This window comes from Ischnura elegans, chromosome 9 (assembly GCF_921293095.1).
Source record: "Ischnura elegans chromosome 9, ioIscEleg1.1, whole genome shotgun sequence".
Classification (NCBI taxonomy): Eukaryota; Metazoa; Arthropoda; class Insecta; order Odonata; family Coenagrionidae; genus Ischnura; species Ischnura elegans.
The window spans coordinates 38,820,940-38,838,058 of record NC_060254.1 but is presented as its reverse complement, the minus strand read 5'-3'; the positions used below and the strand labels follow the sequence as shown (position 1 = coordinate 38,838,058).

Below are 17,119 nucleotides of genomic sequence, written 5' to 3'. Positions count from 1 at the left end.
TATTTTTCTTTAACATTTTAACGTATATGCCGAATTTTGCTTCTAATTCAGCTGCACGGCCATTTTTGTTTAAAATATTGGGCTTCCCATCGCATATACGTTTTTGAATGTCATTAAATATAATCAATTTCCAGTAACTTATTATGGCAATTATTGTCAGTTCCCACCATGAGTAGGGATTACAAATACTTAAAGTCATTTTTTCATAAAATAACTGACATGAGTGACGAAATAATATAATATTTCCAGATGAAAACGAAACTTCGGCCTCTTGTTATGTTTTCTTTAGCTAATCTTCTTCAGGCTGACTCGTCATCGCGTGTTAGGAGAAAATTTACTTTCCAAGCCAGCAATATGGGCTCCATTCCTGACCGACGCGAAATTCTAGACTACGAAAATGATGTGCAGCGGAATATGTAGGTGATTCCCATTGCCTGACAATAAAAATGTGAATCGTGGAAGGGACCAGATACACTATATGCATTTTGAATTTTGTATTTTCCCCTAACGCACATATGTGGCCCATTAGCTCAGTTGGTTAGAGCGTCGTGCTAATAACGCGAAGGTCGTGGGTTCGATCCCCCCATGGGCCAAATTTTTTATTACGAATTTTATCACCTAAATTAATTTTTTCATATCCCATATTGTAAATGACAACTCCAGAACTTAAGTTGTCACAAAACCTTTTTCATTTTCCCACCAGTTCTAAAGAATGGGGGAATTATGTTCGTCAGGTGTTGAAGGAATTCAGTACTTTTTGCGGCTATTAAGGTGTACAGAAGGATTCATCATAGCAGGGAACTAGAAGTATCATCCCTGGGTATACAAAAATACTAGTAAAGCGCACCTGCGCGGGGGGAATTGAACAATATAAATATAAACGCATTTGAGAATCACGTTGGCGATTTCCATTATATTTAAAGACCTGGTGCTTTCCAGATGCAAGCTATTATCAAATTCTGAAAGAGCATTCCACCGATTCAATAGTTTCATATCCGCAGTAAGCTCAAGGGCCGGCTTAAAAGTGCATTTTCCGCTTTGAAAATTCTAAAGATTATTCGATAAGGAAAAATGCCGATGAAAATAGTTTTCGTCCCACGTACGGTCATATACACTCCCCAGTATCGTTCTTCCCCAAATACTAATTCATTTTTTTATAAAGAGAAACGATTACAAAAAATAGTGCTATTGTTACTGTTATTAAAATGGTTAATAGTTAATTTCATATTTATTCCGCCTTTATTCAGACCTTTTTCCTTAGAATTCATTCGTACTACAATCCTGAAAGAATATCAATTATTATTGCAATTCAAAAATAAAATCTTTTACCTCATGTTTACTTTGTTAAATATTAAATACTTTCAACGATATACTTTGTTAAATATTAACTCTGCTTGGATATAGATATAGAAAAGACACTTTGAAAAATTGACTTGGTGAGGCAGTGAACAGGTATGTAGTTGGAATTGAGAATCATAATTCCAAATGCCTGAAAGTAAACTGTTGTTGGGAGCCCCGAGCCTGGACTAATAAAGTGTCAACTAACTCAGAGATGAATTGATTTACTGCGGATAACTTAAGGGCGGTAAGTATATCACAAATATTAGTTAAAACCAGCGACGGTTCTAGACATTTTTCTAGTGTAAGCGAACAACATTCCACCCCCAATTTAAAAAAATAACCTGAGAGATAGATGGGATTCTCTTTGGATACATTTTAAAATAAATACAAATAGTGTAGGAATAAGGGTGGAGGCTTAAATTTCAGCGTGTACTTATAACGTGCTTGCTCTCATCTATTGAAAGTGATATTCTTATAGCTTAAAAACCAAAGATTAGGCGCCCCTCTTGCGTGGCGCACTACACGGCCGCGTTCTTTCCTTACCACTTACACCGGCCCTGGTAAATAGGGTGGCTTCCTATTTTTTTTTAATTGCCTAAATCGGAAGATCATTACACCTGGAGTACGTATTTCACGCTTTTAAATTTTTACATTGCGATATCTATTTTTCGCTATTAAATAAAAAGTGAACATTTTCAAGCGCGCGAAAACGCGCGCGACAGCTAAGTACGAATGCTGGGAAAAGCACGTGTGACGTCATTCTGCTTCGGGGAACAGCCGTGTGAAGCCACCTTGATGCGAGGCCATGATCGCCGCTACAATGCAGGCTGCTAGCAGGTAGCTGAGTATCCTGCTATCAGATAGCCCTGGGCTTAAATAAGGATTATTAATACCCTATCCATTGGAGTTGATTCTTCTGTTGCTTTCTTTTAATTTAAATTAGCAAAATTAATTAACTTCAACACTATCAAACGAAGGCAACTATCCGACCATAGGCAATTTTAATAGGTGATTATTAAGAGATGTCTTTTGCGCTCTGTGCCTCACGCATGCATTGGTAATCTCAGGCGATGTAAAACTCCTGGCAACTCGCATAGCATCTAGACCCTGTGACATCACGTTATCTGGAGAGCATCGCCTTTTTCGAATGAGGTTAAAATTGACCTTTAACATTCGTCCAAACTGGGATTTCTGAAACCAAATAATTTGTATATTATTAATACACTAACGGTGGGTAACGAATCGCAATCAATGCATTTCGTTTTCTTTGATGAAGGTAACTACCCTATTCCAGGGGCGCAGCTAGGAATCAAGGCTGGGGGTGTTTAGGTGCAATTAAGACCGGTGTGTGTGGGGGTATGGAATACCCACCAGGATAAGCGGTAGGTCCGAGAGTAATAAATTGCTTCGAAATTTTAAGATGAATGTTTGAAAATGGTGAGTTTTACGGCTTTCTTGGGGATCTTTTATTAATCCTTAACCTATTCTATTAGTGATATCAATCCAAATAAGTAAAATGGGTTTAACTTAAAATTTCTCTGAGCTCTGGGGGGGGGGGGGGGGGGGGTTTATCCCCCAAACCCCCCCCCCCCCTCGCTGCGCCACTGCCATATTCAGTCTTCTTCGTTGTGAAAAACCAGGCTTCATATATGGTAACTGCGAGGAGAGAACGCTTGCGTGCGACATATAAACATAGAGATAGGGAGTATTGCGCTGACGAAGGAAGGAGAGAGAAAGGAGAAGAGGGGCTGAAGTCTGGAGGCGTGGTCCTCCAAGGGACGAATGGGATAGAGAGAGATATGGGGCGGGGCGGGAGAGTTGGAAGTCGGCCGCGTGCTCGGAAGGCGTGCGCGCGCCGAAGGGAATCAGCTGTTTGCCTTCTCCCCTTGGCATTGTGCGGGGCGAGAGAGGGGAAGTGTGTCGGTGGGGAAAGAGGGAGGGGACAGGTCGATGGCTGTGGCGGACCTCACTCCCCTCCGTCCCCCACCCCCTCTCCCACTCACATGTATACAATATAGAGGCGGAGGTTTCGGTTCATTTCCGAGGATTCGGTTCACGAGATTCGATTCTTAAAAACCGTTCATAATCAAAGAAAGCCTTATGGATTCGTGATTCTTTAGCCTGTTTGGGGGCATCCATTATATAAGTGAGGCGTTTAGGGGGAGCGGAAGGGGTTCAAGCCGATTCTCATACAATCTCACGAGGGTGTCAGGGGGGGTCCTGGTAGGTATCACGTACTTATCTTCCGTGAGACGAACATGTAATGGCATTTTTTTTTCGACGGCTACGAAAACGTAGCGCATTTATTTATATTATTTTATTCTCAAACCACCGAATACAGCTCATATTGGCCATTTTACATCGGGGTATTCAACAAATTTAACAATTAAACGTACACTAACAACCAAGCCCTGGACAGGGGAAACCTACCCAGGCGAGACTCGAACCCGCGACCTCTTGTTTGGCCGGCGAGGACGTTACCCCGCCACCACCGAGGCCGGCAATTCATGGTTTATGGCATATACTCACCCCCTGTCAAACACCAATGAGATGGCTAGTAGGATATTATGTAGATATGTGGCTCCGAATCGATATCTCACTATCAACACAGGATATCCCTGAAGTGCGCTTCATGATGAAAAAGGTTGCAAAAAACAAGAAGTGACGGTTGCTAGGTAGAAATAAGTTACTTTGTAAAATGAGTTTGACTTATGACGCATGCGGAGTGGATCTAAGTGATTTTTGATTTCATCATTGATGAACTTTCCAGGATACCAGCTAGTCTTCCAAGTAATTTCCTGTTCACAGTTCTCACAAAAAACAAATCTGCTAGACTCTGAAACTGCTGAACATAAATCGCCCAGTAAGAATTAGTTATATCAGCGGATGTGACTTTCAGCAGCATCATTCGACTTTTTAAGCAACGCAACCAACCACAACCAACTCAGCTGGATTTGAATTCATTGTCAATTACGAAAGATGTCCTTCCTTTGGAACGATTTCACCAGAGAAGCATGATTCAATTCATTGCATTCAATCAAATTATTCGTTCATTTGCACGATTCGTTCATGACCGACGCAGCTTAAGTACAATAGCTCTCACAATACAACCGGATCAGTGTGCTTCGCCCTTCCACACCCCTAAAACGAGATATCTATCTCTCTATCGTACTGCTCCTCCTTTCAACACCTCCTCACGATCATTCGAGTCACCTTCATCCCTTTGTATTCAATGACGTCTATTTATTATCGAACACCTCAAAAGCCAACGAGACCGAGGAATTGAAAAAATGCTGCTTAATAATATGCTAATAGCAACGAGTAGGTACTAATTAGTATTCGGTATACATTAAACCCATTAAATCGTATATACTCTTATTTACAGAACTTACGAAGGGAAATTTACATAACTACACTCCTCGTTGTCTCGGAGTCTTCCGTGGCGTACAGAATTTGTGGATTTCTCCATTTTCCGGGTTATCTCAATTTTCCGGGTTATGGCGACCTGAAGACAGTTTCGACGACTTCGACCTGAAGACGACAGGATTCCACCTGGCGTCTTCAGGTCGAAGTCGTCGAAACTGTCGTCACCTCTGACCACGAAACGCGGCGATAACCCGGAAAATGGAGAAATCCACAAACTACACTACTCATGACATAGTCTACTCATGTCTACATACTCATGAGATTTTTACTCGACCCTTATCCCCTATTAACACCACTTCTTTGGTTAGGAGTGATCTTACAAAACTTGACGCCCCTAAAGGCCTGGTTACACGATACATTAACACGTACAAGTTAATGTACGTTTGCGTGAATGATTTTGGTGGACCGGAACGGAACATGTACGAATGCATGAACCAAATTAGAACAGGTTCTATTTTCGGTTCATGCATTCGCACAAGTTGGGTGGCTACACGGTGCATTTTGGCGTTCATTCTTGCGTTCATACATTTAGACATTAACCCGTACGTGTTAATGTATCGTGTAACCAGGCCTTAAGGTAGGGCTTTGCGGCAGTGGCAGATGGGGGGCGCAAGGGGCGCCCCCCCCCCCTTGTGGGGCCGCCCGTATTGCCAAACATTGAAGAACCACAATTTTAACTATTTTATATCACAAGATGGCATTGTCTTTTATTTTTACATAACCACTTTAATTAAAACTCTCTTGCTTTGCATGTGACTTGATTTTTTTATTACGATAAAAGTAAAGGCAACTAAAGGTATTCCCTCGAATTTTTTCTGTATCCGCTACTGCTTTGCGGCCCTTCATTTTATTATGTCCCGTAAAGGCTCAATTACACTGGGCTAGTTTACACGCTACAAGCCAGCTTGTGAGCGAATGAGATTGTAAACTAGCCAAGTGTACTCACCGCACTCGCTCACACGCTGCTTTTAAAAAAGCTCTGAACAAGCTCATGGTGCCGGCGACTTTACACGCTGCTTGTCTGCTTTTGAGCGAATGCGATTGCAAACTAGCCAAGTGTACTCACAGTTGCTTGTGGCGTGTGCACAAGCGACAAGAAGCAGTTGTGTAGAAAATGTCGGAAGAAGTGGTTCTCGCGGGAGTGGTAGTCGTGTCAACAGTGCTAAAAAACGCGTTAATAAGACGACATAGTGCAAAACGAAAAAATAGGAAAGTTTGGGTGAAACCATGGGTAGAAAGACGTTTTCGTTTTGGCGCATCAAGTGCATTAGTTAAAGAATTGAAGAACGAGGACCCTGCAGGTTATAGAAATTTACTAAGAATTAGAGCTGATAAGTTTGATGAACTACTTGAAATGGTACAGGAAATGTTGTCAAAACAGAACACAAAGTTGAGGATGGCAATCCCCGTAACCACAAAACTAGAGATAACATTACGTTATTTAGCGACTGGTGATTCGTTCAAGTCTCTAGAGTACTTATTTAGAGTACCAGAAACAACAATATCAAAGTTCATACCCTATGTACTTACGGCAATTTGTTGTGTTCTTCGACCATTCATCGAGGTAAGTGAAAATTTCTTATGATAATTATATATAGGCCCTATATACACACTCAAGAGTTTTTCTATACCCGAGTTGAAAATGAAAGCAAAAAATGGGTAAAGCAAAAGATAAGTACAGTATTTTGTAATGTTTAAACATCCTAAATTAGAAATAGTTGTTTTTTTCGGAATGACCCTTTTAGATTAATTTTCACATCCCTTGTTTTGATAATAGTATATTTCATCACTAGGTCCAAAAGTGACACTTTTTGATACGAGCTCATGGCCGTGGCCATTTTTGTGTGAACCGACAACAACAGCTGGCAAAACTGAAATACACAACAGAAGTGTCAAAAGGTCGTTGCCCTCGACATATAAAGATCATCAAAATGATGTTTATTTACCTAGGGAGAAAAAGAGCCACTTTAGCACTTCAACGCTAGTGTCATAAACAGCTGTTTTTAGTGCAGAATGACAAAAATTGGTTTTAAAATGACGTAATAATTATAAAAACACATTCCAAGTTTTAAATTATATAATAAACAATTTTTAATGAACAAAAATTCTGTTGACAACATGAAAATTAATACAGTCGTTTAATACACCATTTGTCCAAAGCACTAATTCTGTTGACATGTGAAAATTAATACAGCTGTTGAAATGTTGAAAACGACTGCAAAACTGATGATCTCAATATGTCCTCGCCATCATGGGATTGCCTTGAGCTACTGCTTGCCTCGTCGCTAGAAGCAACTGATTGAGGATATTCAAGATATCTACCGAATTGTTCTGGAGCTGTTTCACTGTCCAATAACTGTAACTTACTATTGGTGATACACTTTTGTATTTCTTGTTGTAGTATGATGGCTGCTCTCGTAGGTAACTGACGCAATTCAGCAGCTACATACTTGCCAAACTCGTCATACGGCTTGTCCACAGTAGTTTTGTTTGCAATTTCATCTAATTTTTGAATAGCTTGCGATATTTCTTTGTCTGCTACATCTACAGATTTTTTAAATTTTTTTTAGGCGGTTCAGGTGGCTTCATTATTGGAGACGATTTGGTGATGTTGTTCTTGGCCGGCGTATTTTCTGGTATACCAGGCTCATCAGGATCAGTTTCTTCTTCTACACCTTGTTCTGAATTTTCAGACTGGTTTAGGTCCTGAAAAGAGGCACAACAATTACAACAAAGACAGTACTAATATGTTACTTACTTATTTCAGCTGGAAAAGAAGTTATAATAAATTATTTTCGTTTTTCAGATGCCCAAAACTGTTGAGGATTGGAAAAAAATTGAAAAGTTATTCCTCCAACGCTGGAATGTCCCCAGATGCTGTGGGGCGATTGATGGCAAACATGTGGTCATCAAAAGACCTCCTTGTTCAGGTTCAGAAAACTTCAACTACAAGAAAGCGTACAGTATTATACTTTTTGCAATGGTGGATGCTGATTACTGTTTTACATATGTAGACGTAGGAGGAAATGGCAGAGCGAACGACAGTGCAATATTTAGGGATAGTACTCTCAACATTGCAATTGAAAATCAAACCATTGGGTTTCCTGAGAACTCTGTTATCATTGGAGACGATGCTTTCCCATTACGCACTGATCTGATGAAGCCTTTTAGTAAGCATGGACTCAGTGATGAAGAAAAAATATTTAACTATCGGATATCCCGAGCCAGGCGAGTTTCAGAAAATGCTTTTGGCATACTAACCTGGCGTTTTCGAGTGTTCTCCCGACCAATTCAACTAAAAACCGACACAGTTGATAGAGTAGTTTGGGCTGCCTGCAGTTTGCATAACTGGCTTCGAAAAACTTCCCCAGGCTATTACTGTCCACAGCAAGCAGTGGACAGAGAAAATTTGTGCACAGGAGATGTTACACCAGGTCAATGGAGGCAAGAAACTAACATAATACAACCAGTAAACATACGAGGCAATAGCAATGCAAGTAAAACTGCTCTGGAAGTCAGACAAGATTTCATGAAATACTTCACGGAAGTTAATCCTCTACCCTGGCAATGGGAGAAACTTGGACTAAAGAAACCTTAAACAATGTATCTGAGCACCAAAAAATCATTTGTACTATGCTACATTGATGTGTTAATAAATTTACTTACCAAATTTGATGTACTGCTTCTAGTTGCCAAAACCTCACTCCAGTAACTTGCTTCGTTGAACCACTGTAGCTTAGGTACATACAAATCATCCGTCCCACAGCCACTCTTCCTGCTTTTCTCAATTTTAGCCAATTCTCCTCTATAGACATCTTTGAGGGCCTTTATTTTAGCCTTAACCTGCTTCATATCCATTGACCCTAACAACTTATGTTTTTCCAAATCAGACATGAGTTGTTGAAACAACGTATCTCTCAACGATTTATTGCAGTAGTCTTTATGTTTTACGTTCCACAATGCAACATACGGTTCATAAACTTGTAAAAAACAAAGAAATATTACTCACATTCCAATTCATGATGGGCACTGCTTGCACACTACAGAACACAAACCACTAGTAAACACTCAACCGTACGGATGAAGGCAAAAACAGGTGGTGTCCACACGCTAGCCTATTGGCTACTGAGCGAGTGGAAAAAACCCAGTGTACTCGGGAACAAGCTCACTCGCCAACAAGCCAGCTTGTTTAGTCGCCGGCGAGTAGCGTGTAAACTAGCCCAGTGTAATTGAGCCTTAAAGGACCCTAAAACCACCTCGGGCCACCACGATCGCCAACTAGCCACAACGTCTCTGCATTCGTGTCGGGCATAACATTTGGCTAGACCAGAAAAGACTTGTTTGCGACATCTGAAGAGAAAGTGTGGAAGCCTATTCTAAGCCTAGCCCATTATGTTGGGCAATTTTAAGCTAGAATAAATATATTGACGTTCAGGACCGGACATATTCAAATAATCTTTCCCAACCGCGGTTCTATCCCCCTCACAACCATTCTCTGTTCAAATACTAAGTTGGAAAACAAGCTACTTCACCCTCGTGAAGCAATAATTGAAATATGAATGTGTAGTCATCAATTTTAATCATTAAGCTATAACATGATCAGCGAAGAGCAAAAAGATGTGCCAACGGTCGATATGTTAGCTGCAGTTCTGGGTTATCTTTAACTTGAATTCCAAGGCACACTTTATGACAACCAGGAAACGGAGCCAGAAATGTTCTGTTCCAATCGATAAGTAATATATATTGAATTCCTTAAAATTTCGTTTTTCAGAGGCTTCCACTTGGTAATACAATTCAAATTTATAATTATTTTTACAAATTTTTTACAAATTTACATTTTAGGCACCCAATATAACGAATTGAAATAAAAATAAATTTTAAACTAAGGTCCAATTTTACACGCTTTTGGCGTTTCACAAACGGAAGCGATACTTGCCAAATGGAGAAAATATAATAAAAGGCAATTCTATCGTAAACTAGTTCCCCATGACAAATAATTAGCCTAAAATTCCGGTTCTTGAGTCTTGGACATTTCTGGGAAGCACTTCCTTTGGCTACGTGTTATGAAAATAATCGTTTTTTTCGTTTTTTATTTAGATAGAGAGGAAGTGGGAGAAAACCCGTAGATATTTATAAATAATTAATAATTCTTATGAAATCAATTACGGTACAGTAAGGAAACAATTCAACGAAAGACCCTTTTCATCTCGCGGTGAATTTCTGTTGCGGCATTTTTCCAGAGCACTGTTCTTTGTGGTCTACAATAATGTCCCTGACTAAGCCGGCAAATATTTCACCCTAAAACCATTTCAAAAGATTTAATCTAAAATTTAAATAACATAATATAACGATAAAGCACAACTTAATCGTAAAAGTGTATCCCTTTTTTCACATTCATTGCACTTCTTGGCTTGAAAAGCTCGGTGAGGAAATTGTAAACGAATAGTCTATGTGCGCACCTGGGAGCTGAAACCGTATGCGGAAGAGTTTCCGTCATAGTAAGCTGCAACCGTATCGTAAGAGAGGATGAGGGGAGGCTTGCTAGCTGCTGCTTCTGGGGCGCCTGTCCAAGTTTTATTATTATATCGCCATCTGTAGCTGCTCCTTGGGGGACGAGTTGCGTTCCCAAAACCGACCCATTTTTGGATCGCCGTTGAGTTTTCGTAGATAAATTACACTAAACGGATCCAAAGAGGGGGGGACATGGGCTGGTCATGGATACATCTATATCTAAATGAGTCTAAAATTTCTTTGGTAATGGGTATCTGAAAATAAAACTTAGGAAAATTCCGAACCGAAAACGCAATATTGTGGTAGAAATTCGGTTGTTGTATAGGAAATATATGTAACGGCAAAAAGATTATCCTTACTCAATCTGTCATAATAATAAAATGAAAAAAGTGAGAGTTACCGCTTACGTTTCATGAATCGGTGACGTCATTAAGTATTTCGGCTCATCGAATAGTTCACAGAGAACCGCTCATTGAGGAGATGATTCCCTAATTAGATTGTGAACAACAACGAAAGAATCGAGGCCAAGGCAAAAAGGAGGAGTACATTGGTATGAGTATGTGACGTCATTAACTTAATTGCGGAAGCGCAGCGAATGGCGCGATAATTAGGCGACAGATAGAGGCACAGAAAAATGCATCTACAACTACACCTGCGAGATACCGTCCAAGCATCCCGTGCCACCGCAAGGGTGTGTAGCACGGGATGATCCCACACCAGGCATGCGGCACTCGTCTTATTGTTAGCCTCAATCATAAACACGCTCGCTTGCCGTGCGCATTTGGGCAGCAAGATGCGGTCAGTCCAGAAACTGGGGAAGTGCTTAAAGAAACGAATATGCTATCGTGCAAATAAAAGAAGTGGTTACGTCTACACAATACCCTTCGAGCCACCTCTTGGGTGTTTGGCAGGGGGTGATCAATCACCAGCATGCAATTGGACTCCCACATGCACACCACACGGTCCAAAAAACGTCACGCGTAGGTACTAACAAATTATACTACCATATGCTGTTAGAAATAATAATAAAATTAAGAGACATGCATTAAGTTTTACATAGGTTAGTAGGCTACACTACAAGTCATGCATTCTATGCATGAGTTCTATCGCTGCCATTATAATCTCTTATTGATCGTGGAAAAAAAGAGAAGTTAGTAAGAGAGAAGACGAAAAGTAAGCGTAGTTAGTGACTCATGCGTGAGTTATAACATGCCAAGAAATGCAATTTCAGTATTGACAATTAGAGTAAGTTATTATCTATTCACGTAGAGTCTCTTTTACCTAGTCCGAGTCAAACTGTCCCACTAGTAAACTCATGCAACTATTATGGGCACTTACTGTACGCGGAAAAAAGCGCGGAAATCTTAAATCTATCGGTTTTGCAGTTATTTTCCCTAATCTAATCCTTGTCGGCAGTTGGAAGGGAAAGATAATTTACGACGACAAAAAAAATCATCCTCATTCACCCACTCTATCATAAATTTAAAAATAAAAATGAAATAACGTGACAGATACCGCCTACGACTCATGAATTGGTGAGGTCATTAAGAATTTCGGCTCACTGACTCGTTCAAGGAGAACTGCTTATGGAAGGGAGTAATCCCTAATAAGATTATGAACAACAGCAAGCCAGGCGAGGCTCATGCAATAGGCAGGGTAGCAGCTGATAAGCGGTTACCAGCTCGACATGAGTTTGTGACTTCATCAACTTAATAGCGAAAATTCCGCGAACGGCTTGGATCGAGGAACGGAAAGAATACGGGTCTATTTGTTTCCCAAACTCTGTCATAATCAACATTCAAAGGAGGTGAACTAGCAAACTGTAGCCGGTAAAAGATGGCAAGGTAATGTAAAGCGGCCCACACACATGGGAACATGGTTCGCCGGACTTGGTTCGTATGAACCAAGTTCCCGTGTGTGTGGAGAGTAAACGAACCAAGTTCGTCATTTTTTGTCACGAACTTGGTCTTCCATCGGGATGGAAAACATTTGTTCGGTTCGCCGTCAGGGCGCACCAAGTTCGTCCGTGTGTGGAAGACGCGAACCGTTGTTCGCCCATTTCGTCTGTGGAGACGCTGTGGGACGGACGGATTGTCGTATTAAATTATTTGCTTTTTGATTCAGTGCTACTGTGCCTGAAGCTGACAGTGCCAATTTTATGAACCCTTCCTTTTTAACAGACTTTATTGAAGCCTACAGGGAGTATCCGTGTTTGTGGAAAGTAAAAAGTGAGGAATATAGAGGCAGGAATAAGCGGGACGACGCATTAAATAATCTTTTGCTGTTGACTCGAGAGACAATTCCGGGTGCAGATCTAAATTTTATAAAAAACCGAATCGAGTCACACTGTTTTCTCTTAAAAAACCGAACACATCCGACACAATCACAGCAGCTGCCGACTTCGAACAACTCGTCTCATCTGATTCCACGGACAGACTGACGAAATGGCGAACCGTTGCTCATATGCCCCTCCACTGTGTGTGGAGAATGACGTCCATGAACTTGGTTCACCGAACTTGGTTCGGCGAACCATGTTCCCATGTGTATGGGCCGCTTAAGGCAAGTTCTTGAAGCCAAAGAAAGATAAGCGTATGCTCTTAAAACGAAAACTTGAGAAATTAACGCTCCTAGTGAGAAAACGCAACCAAGAATTGGGACTATAAAAAAACATCAATACTTGCAGAGCAAAATATTTTATGGCAGTTCTAAATCAAAACTCTGCGTACGCCATTTTTGTCCAAACTCGCTCATATCATAGATAAATGCAGTCTTCTACTGAGGGAAAGACCACGTTCCCGCTTTCCGAAAATTGATTCTCGAATTCATTAACCATGAGAAAACTTCATCGTTTACAACAGCCATCAGAAAACTTCCTCCCTAAAATTTCTCTTCCTTTTCCCCTCCCTACATAAATGACAAAAACGGCGGATGAGGGAGTCATATAAGTGAAATAATACGTGATATCTGAGTGTATTTAATATGAGTGTTTTTTTGTTGTTGTTATTTTTTGTAGCACGTTATTATTCCATTCGTAATTTTCAAATTCAGTGGAAAAGATCCTTGAGAAATTTTAAGGATTTAATTCAAACAACTAAAGAAAACACAATACATCGTCCGCGACATTTTCACAAAAAATACTGCATGACACTTATTGGTGCATAATAGTGATTACAAGGATTTAAAAGGCAGAATTGAAGCTTTTTTGACATTCAGGTAACAACGAAGATGCTTCAAAGCACCTGGTCTATATCTTGAAAAGGCTCGTAAAGGGAAGAAAGAACAAAACTGGAGACAATTCCTCATTTGCAACTGAAAAACCTAGCTTTTCCCAAATTTCTATCATCTTCTTACAGAACGCACCCAATTCTCACAGAACAAATTGACTCGTGAGCAATATTATTCGTCCTGAGTGCTTCATGTCAAACGAATATTAAAGATTAAGTAAAAATATTCATCAGCGTGGATGTTCACATGAAATCATCATTTGAAATTGATATTATTCATAATATTTTTCAAAGCTCTGTTGCGGGTGGACACGCCCCTTTTAAGTTTGTCTTTTCGAAGCCACTGACATCATCCTTAATAAAAGATACAATGTTGTATGCTCGACAGAAGTTTACTTAACTGACCCAGGTTTCGACATTACACTATGTCATTTTCAAAGGTTTCAAAGTGTAATGTCGAATTCTGGGTAAGTTAAGTAAAATTCTGTGGAACATACAGCAGGGTATCTTTTCTTATGTTTCCCCTTAAGTTGACATCATCCTTAAATACCATGCGAAATATATAATGATTGGCGTTTGTCTGCTATTATCCGTGATCAGCAGTCAACAATCCTAAGATTGATTTGACGCAACTCTCCATTCCGCTTTCCTATTGGCTAGCTTTGCATTCCTTCTATTTTACGTCCTTTATAACCATTCCTATGTAAATCATTCGGAGCCGTCTTTGGCCCTTCTTCCCGTCCAAGTGCCTCACGACGATTGTCTTCATGATGCCCCATGATGTAGTCGAATAGGATGCTCCGTCTTTCTGAGAAGACTTCTCTGATCTCCCGCCCTTCTTATCGCATCCTCATTACTCGGTCGATCCAATTTATCTTCATCATGAATCGACCGTCCCGTGATACAACGCCTGAAAGAGGTGGGCTGATTCTTGGAATGAAAACTCCTTTCTAAACGAGACGAAGAAAATTGGCACGTAAAAAATATTGTTGCATTTAAATAATTAAAAAAACTGTAAATTAACTTTTATCAAATATCCTACCTCAGAATTTCCCCATACTTATATTTTATAGAGTAAACATATCGAATTTAGTTTTCCAATAATAAAATTTAGGGTAAACTAATTAATGGAATGGATTAAGAGTATGTTGAACTTTTACATTTCTCTCCCGCACGGCGTTCAGACTCCTACATTAGAAATACGGAACGTACTCTTATAAAACAATGCTGTAGTTCAGATAAATGTCTAGACATTAAGTACCCACAGGTTCTATTACTAACTACCAACGAAGAAAATGTTTTCGTTCTAACTAATTAACAATATGGTGATGGTTTTCCGGGTTTACACCGCGTTGATTCAAGTTTTGTCCGCAGAAACATGAATCAACGCGGTGTAAACCCGGAAAACCATCACCAATCAACTCACCGCGGATGCCTCCGTAATAATTAACAATATGTTTTATGCGGACCTTATCCCAGAGATGTACTGAAGATTTGGACCAGACAACCACCTTGTGCGACTTAATTTTTTTCAAGTTTAATCATGTCAAAATGGGAAAGTAAATTATCATTCTTTGTAGAGGAAAGATGAGAAATTATTAAAACTAATTTCTTTATCTTCGCCAAAAGTACGTTGTAGTGGCTTGAGGAGGTAAGTTTTGTTACCTAGGAAGCCGGATTACCGCGGATGTACGAAGCAAGAAAGAAATAGTCAGAAGAATAGCGCAGGAGAAGAGGGCTTTCTACAAAGAGAATAATCTTCTTCAAGCTGAAAATACAAGCCTAGAAGAGAGGAAAATATTAATTAGTTGCTACTGTATGTTTCTCTATGTAAGTGAGGTTTCGAAGTTGACAGCAGCAGAGAAATCCAGAGTGAAAGCATTCGAAATGTGGTGCTCCCAAAGAATGATGAAGATAAAATGGAGCCAACGAGTAAGCAATCAGGAATAGGGTGGTTTCCTTCATCGCAGAAAACGAAAGGCATTGATTTGAGATTCGTTATCCACCATTAGTGTATTCATAATATACAAATTATTTGGTTTTAGAAATACCGGTTTAGACGAATGGCAAGGGTCAATTTTATCCTCATTTGAAAAAGGCCAGATTGGCGCCCATGTGATGCCACTCCACGTGACGTCTCAGGGACCTAGTTTCTATACGAGTAGATAAGTAGGAGTTTTACATCGTCTGAGGTTACCAATGCATGCATGAGGCACTGAGCTCAGGGAAACATGTCTTAATAATCACCTATTAAAACTGGCTAAGGTCGGAAAGTTTTCTTCGCTTGATAAGGTATTAATAATCCTTATTTAAGCCAAGCGCAACCAGCTAGCACGGTAATCTGCTACCTCCTAGCATCCTGCGTCGTATCAGCGCTCAGAGCCTCGCCCCAAGGTCACCTCACTTGCAGCAGCGGGAACCGCAACGACGTCACACGGGAGTTTTCCCGGCATCCATACTTACCCGTCGCGTTTTCGCGCGCGTGAACGTGACGGTATGGGACGTCCCCGAATGTGTTACAATGGACAGGTTATAAAGGATGTTAAAGAGAAGAGATACATGACTATGAAAAAGCTAGCGGGTAAGAGAGCGGAACGGAGTATTGTTTCAAACAAATTCCATGATTGTTGATTTATGATGACGTCAAAAGTGTAAAAAGTACTCGCCTAATTTCTAGATGCGATACGCTTTGTCTTAATGAGAAACTTACGTTTCTACGGACGACTCTTCCAAAATCATCGGTGTAAGCGAACCGGTTTTAATCGATTGAACTAGTAACTCAATCAAATAGCGTCACACGCCAGGACGACTCACTGCATGTTTGTTTTTTCTTCTTCCCTTGTACTAATCTTGCAAGGATTTGCTATAGGAGTTACTAACTATTGGCAAGTTTTATCTTTGCATGAATATTCACGTACATTTTGCTAATATCCGTAATATATCTTATGATCGTGCGGTGTGGTTGTGGCGGTCCTCTTGCATACTGCATGTTGGCGATTGATCACCCCCTACCAAACACCCTAGAAGTGGCTAGTCATGGGGTGTCAATCACCAGCATGCAATTGGACTCCCACATGCACACCACACAGTACAATAAACGTCACGCATACTTAAAAATTTTACTACCATATGCTGTTATAAATAATTATAAAATTAAGAAACATGCATTAATTTTTACATAGGTTAGTAGGTTACATCTACATCTACATAATGCCCTGCGAGCCACCTCTAGGGTGTTTGGCAGGGGGTGATCAATCACCAGCATGCAGCATGCATTGGACTCCCACATGCACACCACACCGTCCAAAAAACGTCACGTATACTAACAAATTAACTACTATATGCTGTTAGAGATAATACACTTACACTACCAGTCATCTAATCAATTCATGAGTTTTATCGCTGACGTTATAATCTCTTATTGATCGTGGAAAAGAAGACATTCTGAATCTGTCTGTTTTACAATCTATCTCTCTTATTTTATTTATATGATCTGATCTTCCGTAGTATGTTGGCGTCCGTAAGATATGGCTAACTTCGTTAGAAAAGACACTGCTCTTGAATTTATCTAAAAGGTTTAGTCTATTTTCCAATCTACGGTCTGACAGAGATTCCTA

General features: G+C 40.1%; 1 protein-coding gene and 1 non-coding gene across 2 annotated transcripts; one reads left to right on the top strand and one right to left on the bottom strand.

Annotated features, from left to right (window-relative positions):
- The first annotated feature begins 519 nt into the window (after window positions 1-519).
- On the top strand, window positions 520-593 carry Trnai-aau. The gene has a single exon. It is a non-coding gene; the product is annotated as a tRNA-Ile (tRNA).
- A 6,237-nt stretch (window positions 594-6,830) lies between these two features.
- On the bottom strand, window positions 6,831-9,003 carry LOC124165447. The gene is made up of 2 exons (XM_046542875.1): window positions 8,434-9,003; window positions 6,831-7,473 (listed from the first exon to the last, which is right to left on the bottom strand). The coding sequence occupies exons 1-2, from the start codon at window positions 8,659-8,661 to the stop codon at window positions 7,312-7,314; spliced, it is 390 nt and encodes a 129-aa protein (XP_046398831.1). The 5' UTR covers window positions 8,662-9,003; the 3' UTR covers window positions 6,831-7,311.
- Window positions 9,004-17,119: the final 8,116 nt, after the last annotated feature.

Excerpts from the sequence above, each read along its gene's own strand:
- LOC124165447 (XM_046542875.1), bottom strand. The coding sequence starts at position 8,661 with ATGTCTGATTTGGAAAAACATAAGTTGTTAGGGTCAATGGATATGAAG. Across the intron at positions 7,474-8,433 it reads GAAGCAGTACATCAAATTTG|GACCTAAACCAGTCTGAAAA; the intron begins GTAAGTAAATTT and ends GCCTCTTTTCAG.